Source organism: Spermophilus citellus (assembly GCF_964194105.1).
Source record: "Spermophilus citellus genome assembly, chromosome: 2".
NCBI classification, from domain to species: Eukaryota; Metazoa; Chordata; class Mammalia; order Rodentia; family Sciuridae; genus Spermophilus; species Spermophilus citellus.
This window is the reverse complement of record NC_138183.1, coordinates 236,761,109-236,772,216: the sequence shown is the minus strand read 5'-3', so window position 1 is coordinate 236,772,216 and position 11,108 is coordinate 236,761,109. Positions and strand designations below refer to the sequence as shown.

The 11,108-nt window shown below is 56.8% G+C and overlaps 1 protein-coding gene across 2 annotated transcripts; it reads left to right on the top strand.

Moving 5' to 3' along the window:
* The first annotated feature begins 2,415 nt into the window (after window positions 1-2,415).
* Window positions 2,416-10,020, top strand: PEX16 (peroxisomal biogenesis factor 16). 2 transcript variants are annotated; one of them, XM_081279077.1, is made up of 11 exons: window positions 2,416-3,181; window positions 3,774-3,809; window positions 4,893-4,969; window positions 5,283-5,416; window positions 5,551-5,651; window positions 6,556-6,636; window positions 6,763-6,915; window positions 7,022-7,094; window positions 7,269-7,388; window positions 9,217-9,281; window positions 9,831-10,020. In XM_081279077.1, exons 4-11 carry the CDS (start codon window positions 5,343-5,345, stop codon window positions 9,887-9,889), a joined length of 726 nt encoding a protein of 241 aa, XP_081135203.1. In that variant the 5' UTR covers window positions 2,416-3,181; window positions 3,774-3,809; window positions 4,893-4,969; window positions 5,283-5,342; the 3' UTR covers window positions 9,890-10,020. The 2 variants fall into 2 exon arrangements, with proteins under 2 accessions (XP_081135203.1, XP_081135202.1); XM_081279076.1 differs by lacking the exon at window positions 2,416-3,181 and adding an exon at window positions 3,289-3,571.
* The last annotated feature ends 1,088 nt before the right edge of the window (window positions 10,021-11,108 follow it).

Genomic DNA, 11,108 nt, shown 5'->3' with positions numbered 1-11,108 from the left:
CTCCCCTTCTTTCTGCTTCTTCTCTCTGAAGCAGGACCCAGCCTCGCCTCTGACCTGGAGGGGCTCTAGGCCCTCTGGACTATGAACAAGAAGGCACAGTTGGCTGCGTGCATACTGGGTGCCAGGCCCTGTGCTAAGGGTTTGACACGCCTCATCTCAGTTAATCAATCCGAGGACTCAGCCTAACTCTCCGTGGAGGAGAGTTCAAGTGTTAGATAAGAACACCTCTGGTCCCTTCCCGATTGTCCGGCTGTTCCTCTCCTGCCCCTCCCCCAGATTCCGTGCTGCACCAGGAGTTTCTCCTCCTTCCTTAAGAGTCTCCTGCCCCAGGACTTGCCTTTGACCTGTTCCTTCTGCCTGGAATGCAGATACTCATTCCACATTCCTTTATTTTCTTTCTGCCACTCTGGGAAAGTTGAAGTTGTTTGCTGATTTATAGACTGTCCTCCTCCTAGAATGCAAGCTGCTGGAGGTCCGATGCTGGGAGAGGGTGCCCAACAAGTGCTCAGTATATGTGGAGAGTGGGTGGAAAAGAGAATCTCCCCTCCATGGACTCCACCTGGCCTCACTGAGACCTGGAAAGGGGCTCAGGCTGGGTCCTTTAGCTCAATGTCCAACAGTAAAAAGTGAAGCAGATCCAAATGGAGCAGCCCAGCCTGAGACTGGGTCCTCCTGGTTGAAGTCAGGAAGCCTGTCTTGGGGAGATGGGGGTCAGCCTTTGGAGAACAGGAGTAATGATTACTGTGGAGACTGATGGCAGCTCCTTGTATATCTGGAAGTTTACAGAAGATGGGGGGATGCAGGGGCCACTGAAGCACCCAGAGTTTGCAGTTTCCACTCCCTGGTCTTCGTGTCTAGCAGTACTTGGGGTGGGGGTGGTAGATTCCCTCCCCACAGTTTTCAGCATAGACTCCTTGTGGGGGTTAAATGTGAGGGAGCAGGCAGGGCTTCTGGCCCAGGATAAGTCTTGCATAGAGTGACAGGTGATTGGGACTGGGGATCTCCCTGTGGTCATTCTTAATGCTGGCCCCTCCTCTCATTCAACCTTAGCACTCAGGGGGAAAGCCAGGGCCCATGTGTCTTCCGAACCTCTGAGGTGTGGTTCTAGGAGTGTGCAGAGGGAAAGGTGGATAAGTATAGGCATATGAAATTGTGCTGGTCCTCTGGGCCTGAGACCAGGTTTGGCCCATGACTTTGTTGTGTGACCGTGGACTCGTTCCTCCGGGCCTCCTATGTCTTCAGTACCTGTTGGACTGGTCTAATTCTCTTCCCCTGTGACTTGAGGCAGGCTGGAGGGAGAATCCAGCCCAACCTGCCCAGAAGCTCTTCTAGCCAAGCCAGGTGGCCTGGTCCAGGCAGGGGTCCAAGCCGGGAGGCCTCCGGCACATGGCCACTCTTTGTTTCTGAGGCCTAATCAGACTTAGGATCTAGAGAGGAAATTCAGGTAGCCCTGCTGCTGCCAACTGGGCTGGGCCCATGCTGTCCTTCCCTGGAGGAAAGGAGGGAAAACAGGCTCCAACCCTAGCACCTGGGGTGGGGGACTACTTCTTTGTCCTCCATGCCTCTCCCTTCTTCCCAGAGCACAGGAACACCAGCCCTGGAGAAGGGGCTGAAGAAAGCTTGTACACAGACCCTCCTGACTCTCCACGGCTGTAGGAGAGGGCTGTGGGAGTGACCACAGGGAACAAGGTCATTAAGATCATGAGATGAAGGAAGAAGGAAAAGAAAGAGTCACTGCCCAGGTTCTAATCCCAGTTGCCAGCTTGCCTCCTGACCAAAGAGCCTCAATGTATATTCCTCCTGGGCTGAGGGCAGTAGGCAAGAGGACACTGTTGGGAGCCCCTCTGATCAATGACTTGCTGTGCCAAGTCTTTTCCCTTCCTTAGTCATCTAATTCTCCATCTATGGACAGGAGTTCTACCAAACTGGCAAAGCTGCCAAGGGGAGAATGTAAGTGAGCATGGTACCTAGGAGGTGACCACAAATGACCTCGAATATGCCATGATGGTCTCCTGTTCTCCAAGACCGTTGCCTCTTCTGAGGCTCCCGGCCATGTCTTGATTCCTTGGCACGCACAGTTGAGGGCAGCTCTAATTCCCCATGAAGGATTGGGGAGGAAGGAGTGGAAGGAAGGGTTGTGGCTTCCCCGCGAGTGTAACCTTTTTTCAAAGTCCTAGACAGTGGATCTTAAGTAGACTCTTTCCTCGTTTGGATATTGTATCTGAAAGGGAACTGGTATAATAATGTATTACTGTTTTCAGGGTGCCATAAATCCGCGGGCCGCGGACTCAAAGGCGCAGCCAAGCCACGCCCCTTGTCCCACAGCCAATCAGCTTCCTTTCCGGAAGCGCCGCCCGGCCGCCACCTCCCCTTGCAGGGCGACTGCTCGGTTTGGGAAGGCAACTCCCGTTCATTGGGACGCAGCTGAGGGCCAGGAGAGATGCGTCCGAGGGCTACGAAGCTCTCTGAGATTGATCCGAGTTCAAGGACCAAGTCTGTTTTCTAACCATTTTATAGACAGGGAAACCTGAGGCCCAGAGAAGGGACACTAGAGCCCAAGGTCATCCCGAGCTGAAAGCAGAAGCTTGGCCAGGGTTTTCTTGGTTTTTGTTTTTGCTTTTTCCTCCGCGAACGTGGGCGTCCAGATGCGCGATCTTGGGATATTCAGTTCTTGAGGGATCTGAGTCAAAGCCAGGGCACTAAGCTGACTAGGGGAATGAGGCTGCCCTGGGAGGCTGGCCTCCTCTCTGCTTCCTCTTTCCAAGCCCCACCTCTTGTGGGGGACTGGAGACGGGGCAACTGGCTAAATGCAAACCTGCCGAGACACAATCTGGCTTTTTTTTTTTTTTTTTGGTGGTGCTGGAGATTGAACCCAGGGCCTTGTGCAAGCAAGGCAAGCACTCTACCAACTGAGCTATATCCCCAGCCCCTGGCTGTTTTTTAGACTCCCTGAGTCTCCCCAAGTCTGATCGAAGCTCTTCTCCGCACGCTGTCTCCCAGCCCCTTAAAACCCGTTCGAACAGGTCTTCCCGTTGGAACCTCTCGGCGCTCTATTGGAAAGACTCAAGGTTCATACCCTCTGCTCTAGAATGAACTGCCCAGGCTGCCGCTGAGCTTCAACTGCGCAGGCGCCAGGGCAACCAACCAAGAAGGCCTAAGAGCGGGGTCGTGACGGCTTTGGGTGAGTCGGGGGCGGAGAGTGTGTTAGCCAATGACTTGAAGGAGGAGGGAAGGCGGGTTTAGGCCCGCAGTTTCTAGGCGCTATCCGAGCGGGAGGTGACTTCAGAGATCGGGTGAAAGGTGGTTCAAAGGCTTTTCACGTCACCATCCTTCTGGCCGGCGGAAGTTAAGCAACGGGGAGGCGGGTCCAGTACCGGAAGCAGGAAGGAGGGCACAGGAAGCCGGGCGCCGCAGCCCGTTGTTCTGTCGGTCCGTGGCTCTCTTGGTCCCGAGGGCAGGATGGAGAAGCTGCGGCTCTTGGGCCTCCGCTACCAGGAGTACGTGACTCGTCATCCGGCCGCCACGGCTCAGCTGGAGACGGCAGTGCGGGGCCTCAGTTACCTGCTGGCAGGTGCCACTGACCTTTGACCCATTCCTTCAGGGCCTTAACCTATGACCCCAATGGCTTCCTTCCCTGCGGACTCAGAGGAGTCATCTCTGTGCTTGAGAAGTCCCATTCAAGTTCCCTTAGGGCGTAGGGAGGGGAAGACCGGGGTCGCGAAGCTGCTGGGGGAGGCACAGGCTCACCGACGTCTCTTGTGCGGTCTCCCCAGGTCGCTTCTCTGATTCGCACGAGCTGTCCGAGCTGGGTGAGTCGGGCTCTGGGAGGGGAGGGGCGGCCTGGGCCTGCGAGGGCTGCCGCGGGCGGGCGCGATCACCGGCCTGAGCACCGGCTGTCCACTAGATCGTTCTGTGCGCTGACGGAATCCGACTAAGGTCCGTTGCCGCGGTCCAGAGCTCTCTGTCCCGAAGTTGGGAGACACGTGTGAGGACTTGAGTGTTCGCTACCGTTTATGCCCTGGATTAAGCACCTTTCCTGCCTATGCCAGTTAGGCCTCCCTACACTGAGGTGGGCACTGTTGAAATTGTGCTGGTCCTCTGGGCCTGAGACCAGGTTTGGCCTCCTATGTCTTCAGTACCTGTTGGACTGGTCTAATTCTCTTCCCCTGTGACTTGAGGCAGGCTGGAGGGAGAATCCAGCCCAACCTGCCCAGAAGCTCTTCTAGCCAAGCCAGGTGGCCTGGTCCAGGCAGGGGTCGTCCAAGCCAGGAGGCCTCCGGCACATGGCCACTCTTTGTTTCTGAGGCCTAATCAGACTTAGGATCTAGAGAGGAAATTCAGGTAGCCCTGCTGTCCTCACTGCCCAGTTGAAGGAATAGAAGTTGAACGAGGTTAGGTATAGCCACAGATGCTGCCCGAATCAAGATTCAAATCCAGATTCCAGGATTCCCAAACTATACATGCCTCAGTAGTGTTTGCCAAATGAGCACTGGAGGTGACAGTCCTGAAAGGTGGGGTGGGTTTTGAAAGGTACAAATGGTGTAGACTTTCAGGGCAGACTAGAGAGGGGAGAGCAGAGGAGATGGAGCCCCACACTTGTGGTTGTTGGGGGCACTCTGGGCAGTTATTTGTAAGGAGCTGGATGACCAGCACTAACAGGATGGGAGCGGGTTTGCCCGAGATTGATCTCTCTTATTGGTCCCACCACTCACACGAGGTCATATAGGGAGTGTGGAGCTCTGAGGAATAGGGCAGAGAGGCAGGTTGGTTTCCACATAGTCTGTGGATAGGAGGCCAAGCACAGCAGGTGATGGGTCATCTCTGGAGCTCTGGAGAGGTGAGGGGGATGGAGCCATAGAGCCAGTCTGCTAAGGCCGCACTCTTCCCCTCAGTGTACTCTGCCTCTAACTTGCTTGTGCTGCTCAATGACGGAATCCTTCGGAAGGAACTGCGGAAGAAGTTGCCTGTGGTGAGAATTCTGCCAGGTGCTGAGGGTGGGGACACAGGGACTTGGGAGCAAGTTTGTGTGCCACGCATGTTACTCTCTTGGTATGAGAAGACCTACCTCCACCTGAGCCTCAAACCAGGTGTTAGCACCCCCATCTCAGATGAAGAGGCAATTTAAGAGAGGTGGAGGCACCTATCCCTAAGGCCAGCCTGTTAGTGGTGGTTGGTGTTTGAACTCAGGGTTATGTACTCTGGGGGACTGAGCTTTGTCCCTCACAGGGGGAGGGCTTGGAACTGGGGCAACCCCCTGACCTCTTGGCCTGGAATTCTTGCAGTCTCTATCCCAGCAGAAGCTGCTGACATGGCTGAGCGTGCTGGAGTGCGTGGAGGTGTTCATGGAAATGGGGGCTGCCAAGGTGTGGGGCGAAGTGGGCCGCTGGCTCGTCATTGCCCTCATCCAGCTGGCCAAGTAGGTCCGGCTGTGGAGGGCAGAATCTGGGTGGGGTGACCTGGGCCAGCTGTAAGGATGGTGCTCAGCAGAGCACTCCTGTCCCCTGCTTGGCTAGCCACCTCCTCCCAGCCCTGCTATACTCCCCAACCCAGGGCTGTCTTGCGGATGTTCCTGCTGATCTGGTTCAAGGCTGGCCTCCAGACCTCACCCCCCATTGTTCCGCTGGACAGGGAGACCCAGGCACAGTCCTCGGGTAAGCTGCTTCCTGGCTCTGGAGTGGAATGGGGCACGGGACTGGTCTGTGGACTTAGAGCCCACAAGCATGAATACATTATTATCCACATATGGAGTACATTTATCCCGTCCACTCATTTTCTTCCCATCACTCTACATTCTACAGAGAAGGAAAAAAATGATTAGATTGGGAACAAATCAAAACTTGAACTTGGGATTTTTTTTTCTGGGGTTGGTGATTGAACCCAGGGTCTTGGGCATGCTGGGCAAGTCCTGTACCACTGAGCTACAGCCCCAGCCCAGAACTTGGGACTCCTGATGCCAGAGTCCTCAGTCTTTTTTTGTGAGCTTCAGGAAGAGGGCATGGAGCATCAGCGGGAGCTAGGGGTTCTGTCAGCCTCGCCTCTGGGCCTGGTTCTATGTCACAAGCCAGAGGCAGGGCACCTCGCAGCTCTGTCCCTTTGGGGCTTCAGGCCACCATCTGTCAGGCCCAGGCCTCTTTTCCCACCTTGAGTGCACGCAGTGCTTTGCTCTTCGTCATAGTCGGGTTGAAAGCAGAGGACTGAGGGATGTGTGGTGCAGTAGTCGTATGGCTGCGGTTGGGCTGGGCCCTCCCAGCCTTGCTCTACTACCTGGCAAGCCCGAGTTCTTGGCTAGTTTTGGCTACAGATGATGCTAACCTTTTCTCAGGACTGGGAGGCTCCAGAATGCTTCTCCCCGTGGACAGGTGCAGCCACAGCTCCTGGCTCTTGTGGACAGGTGCAGTCAGGAACCACAGCTCCTGGCTCCAGTTTCCTGGACTTGGCTGCTGCCTTAGTGCAAACCTCTCAATCCTCCCTGTAGCCCTGATCATTCATTGCACACGTGTTCTTCGCAGGCTCCAGCCTGCGAAGAAAGTACAGTTTTCTGTCTGTCCCTGCTAGATGGTGACCATAGCCCAGGAAGCCAGGAGCAGTCCTATGTGGGGAAGCGGTCAAACCGAGTGGTGCGAACCCTGCAGAACAGTAAGTGAAGATGTAGCTGGACCGGGCCTCTAGGTGCTGAGGTCAGTGTGGACCTGAGGGACTGGCTTCTGTTGGTGCCCACCGTCCCCTGCCCTCACCTGGCTTGTCTGCTGTCCTGTGTTCTAGCCCCCTCCCTGCACTCAAGGCACTGGGGAGCCCCCCAGCAACGGGAGCAGCGACAGCCGCAGCAACATGAGGAGCTGAGCATCCCCCCCACACCCTTGGGGCTGCAGGAAACCATCGCAGAGTCCCTGCACATCACCCGTCCCCTGCTGCACTGTATCCTTAGCCTCATGGGGACTGGCCCTGGGGGCTGGGAGTAGATCATGGGAGTGGGCGGAGCCAGGCCCTTTGCCAGAGACATCCTTGACACCTTGGCCGTCAGTGCTCAGCCTAGGCCTTTGGGGTCAGCGGTCATGGACACCCTGGCTCCTGTCTGCTGTTGTGGACGTGACCAGGTGAGCCTGGGTCTTCCTGGGGGCTTCACTCCCTCCCCAGGGCTTTCTACCGCAGGCCGGGCCTCACCTGGTCGGGCAGTGGCTCGTGCTTCCCCTGTTGCATCCCCTGTGGCTCCTTCCTTCGTGTGAGTGCCAGCTGGGCTCAGCCCTGACGGCATCCTTTCGTACTCCCAGCTTGAGCCTCCTGAGTGACAGGAAGGGCCTGACCCGCAGGGAGCGGCTGGAGCTGCGGCGCCGCACCATCGTGCTGCTCTTCTACCTGCTGCGCTCCCCATTCTACGACCGCTTCTCTGAGTAAGGTCCCCACCTTGCCAGGACAGGCTGGCCAGGCCAGGCCAGGGTGGAGAGGGCGGGGCCGGTCGGGCTGCCACACCCCTCCCCATGCCTTCCCTTTTCCTTCCCCTGTGTGGGTTCACCAAGCACCCACCATGTTCTATCCAGGAAGCAGTCACCAAATGCCAGCCTCAGCTCTCAGGCCGTCAGCGCATGCCTATGTGAGCTTCCATGCTTGCAGGAGAGACACCCAGGGCAAGCTAGAGAGCATTGTAAGGGGCACCCACTACCAGTGGCAGGTGCAGGATCTCCATACTCTCTGCTTCATCCCTACATCTTCCAGCCCAAGAGATGTAGAGGAGGCACTTGAGGTTCAGAGAGGACTGGGACTGAAAGACAGGCACCAGGTAGCCGTGTGCTGTGGCCCACACCCGTAATCCTAGCAACTAGGGAGGCTGAGGCAGGGGAATTGAAAGTTTAAGGCCTGCCTCAGCAACTTAGTGAGTCTCTGACTCAAAATTTTAAAAATAAAAATAAAAAGGGCTGGGATGTGACTCAGTGTAGAGTACCCCTGGGCTAAATCCCTGGTACCACAAAAATAATAATATTATGACCATCCAAACCCTGTTTTTTCTTGAGACAATAGAGAACAAACTTACGTCACATTTAATATTGCCTCACTGTTTTCAGATAAATTTTAAAATTTGTAGGGGACTAAAGCAAAATCCTCTTCCATACACAGGAAGAGAATGTTTCAGATACTAACGTGACCCTCCCCCATTCCTATACTGAGGAATTCTGAGACAATGACTGCAGAGGTGGCTCCTGGAGGTGTGAGCCCTTCCCTGTGGCTCACTCTTCTCCTAACCCAAGCAGCCTACGACCCACCAGAGCAATGGCCTGACTGAGACGTGTCTATGAATCTGCCACAGAAACTTCTTGATTCCCTGGGATAGGAAGCAGGAGCCCAGCGGGCCCTGGGACGCAGTCCACACGGGGCGGTCTTAGTGCCCCTTTGTCCAGCAGTTTCTGGAGCGGACCTGCCTCCTGGTTCTGTGGCCTTGAGCCACTTCCTTGACTTGTCTGTGCCACGTTTCCTCATTTATAAATTGGAGATGATGACAGTCCCCACCTCCCAAGGCTACTGAGGTATGACTCAATACATAGGGTCATGGTCATGCCAGATATGTCAGAAGCATTTGACAAATGTTATGGCCTTATACTTCCCACTTCCTCTGGTGCTGGGACTCACCCAGGGCTAGGGCTGTACCCGACCAGTGAGCCACAGCCCGCCCGCACACACAGCCCTCATCGTGGCCCTCATCGTTTCTTAGTGTTATCTTGGACATCATCGTCCTCTTGTGTCAAGTTCCCCTTTTTATCTCTTGGAAAACAGGCCAGAGTATGCCCTTTTCAGCACTGTGTCCCCTCCCGGGGCCCTGCCTGCTCAGTGTTGGCTTGTGAGATTTCTGTGTGGCTCAGCTCTTCTGATAGATGGGGGCTGCTGGGGACGGGGGCATCCTCTCCCTGGGGGCTTGCAGCATACTGCCCGCGCCCTGCTGCGGGCTCTGGAGACCACTGTTGTTGAATATCAGTAGAAAGGAGGGGCGAAAAGGGAAAGGAGGACCCGGAGGAGGGCGTCTGGGAGGCCATGTGCACCGACCGCCAACATGGGCTTCCAGGAGAACGGGGCGGGCAAGGACAGAGACCAGGGCCAGTGCAGCGCCTCTCCGTTCATCCTGGGTCCTGCCTGCTCCTGTCTTCCGGGGGACCCTGTTGTCCAGGAGTCAGTGAAGGCTTTCGAGGGGCGCCGCACCCCTACTTAGCCTCTCCCTGTTTCTCTGTCCAGGGCCAAAATCCTTTTCCTGCTGCAGCTGCTGGCAGACCACGTGCCCGGTGTCGGCCTGGTTGCAAGTAAGTGTGGCAGCCACTCTGTGGCTCTGGAGCAAGGGACACACGCGGCCCCATCTCCCTGTTTGCTCTTTTTCTCTGTAATTTGATCCTTGGCACATCCTAGAGAGGGGGCCCAAAGGCAAGATTGGGTGGGTGACAGTTGCTGGTGGCAGAGGGTGCCCTTGGTGGGAGATAGCCAGGCCACATCGTGCTGCCAGCCTTCCCCGTCTTAGCATCCTAGAGAAAGGCAAGGCCGTCCCCCCTGGGTGGAGGACTCTGGGGTGGGGGGGGTCCTCCCTCTGGACATCCCACCTCAGCGGAGGGCAGTGTGGCTCCACCCAGTCCTGTCAGCGCCTATGAATGGCTGAGGCATTTGGCTGCCCTGAGCCTAAGGGTCCTTGTCTGTAAATGGGGACAGAGATCCCTGCTGATGCTGCCACCCTGGGGCTGGAGAGGGCTTCAGGGGCGGCTGCTGGCAGTGACAAGTGCAGTGCGTGGTAGGGGCTGAGGAAGGCCTGTGCGGGGCGGGGCGTCCCAGGCCCTGCGCTGACCCGGCCCCTCTCATTGCAGGGCCGCTCATGGATTACTTGCCTACTTGGCAGAAAATTTACTTCTACAGTTGGGGCTGACAGACATCTTGGGATTGGGATGCGGGGGGAGCAGGATGACATGCTCTGCCACCGGGACAGGGCCACCTCAGCCTTCAGTCCCCCCACCTCCGTCCCTCTTCCCTAATAAAATTGACTCTGGCACCGTCCAAGCATGTGGCTTCTCCATGCCCACTGCTTGACACCTCCCCTGCTCTGGCCAGGCTCTGTACAGCCCTGGTCACCACTGATGCTGTCCCTCGGAGAACCTTGACTGGCGGCACCCTCCTGTAATGGAACCCTGCGGCTCGTACCCGCTGGGCCTGGGGTCCTGGTTCCTCTAGCCACAGAGAGTTGCACTTCGCCTTCTGGAGCTGGGCAGCTGCGTGCCTCGGCAGCTGTGGGAGTAACTGCTCAATGGTCCCGGAGAAGACAGAGCCGCCAAACCAACCGTGCAATGGATGACAACTGCCCACTCTGCTGTGTGGCCATGGCCTCCATTTGTCCTTCCCCTGCAGGGTCCTGTGCTCTTGGCCACAGCGCTTCCAGACTCCTGTGACAGCTGTTGGATGGGATGAAAATGCTGTGCAGACCCCAGCTCTCCAGTTGAGAGTCAAAGCCGTTCCCCCAGCAGGAAGAGGGCAGGCACCAGGCAGTCTTGGGCTGGGTGAGGGGAGAGAGGAGCCTGGGGCTCTGAGGAAAGCCAGGCCAGTTCAGGGGTGTGAGCTGAGATCTCCTGCACTTGCTCGGTGGGCTCCGAGGTGACCAAGTCTGCATGGGGCCCTGCAGGCTGTTGTGGAGCGGGAGGGACCTGACTCTCCTGTTCCTGGTGTTCCTGATCCTCTCCAGCCCTTAGGTGCTGGAGGTTCCGCCTACACCATGCACTCAGCTCGCCTCCTGGGGCTGCCCTGGCTGGTGAAGGGCCCTGGGAGGGGCAGCCTCACCCTGACGTGGCTCTCCCTAAGTCCTTGTGAGAAGCACCCTGGGCCCCATGCTGGGGCATTGATGCCCAGGCCTTGGGCAGGGAAGAGGGCAGCCTGTCCTCGTGACCTTCAGCTAGTCCAACAAGTGTTCCTGGCACCAGTTCCATCCCAGGTTGTGCGCCACGGTGTGGTCAGAGGTGCATAGAGCCAGGATCCCGCTTCCAGTGCCCACAGTAGTAAAGCAGATGTGTGTAGTGTGCACGTGCCACACTAGGGTCCTTGTGACAAATGGAAGTGTACCAGCAGGGGGTGGGCAGTGCTGTAGCTGGTGTCCCAGT

Excerpts from the sequence above, each read along its gene's own strand:
- PEX16 (XM_081279076.1), top strand. The coding sequence starts at position 3,460 with ATGGAGAAGCTGCGGCTCTTGGGCCTCCGCTACCAGGAGTACGTGACT. Across the intron at positions 7,389-9,216 it reads TTCTACGACCGCTTCTCTGA|GGCCAAAATCCTTTTCCTGC; the intron begins GTAAGGTCCCCA and ends TTCTCTGTCCAG. Across the intron at positions 9,282-9,830 it reads CGGTGTCGGCCTGGTTGCAA|GGCCGCTCATGGATTACTTG; the intron begins GTAAGTGTGGCA and ends CTCTCATTGCAG.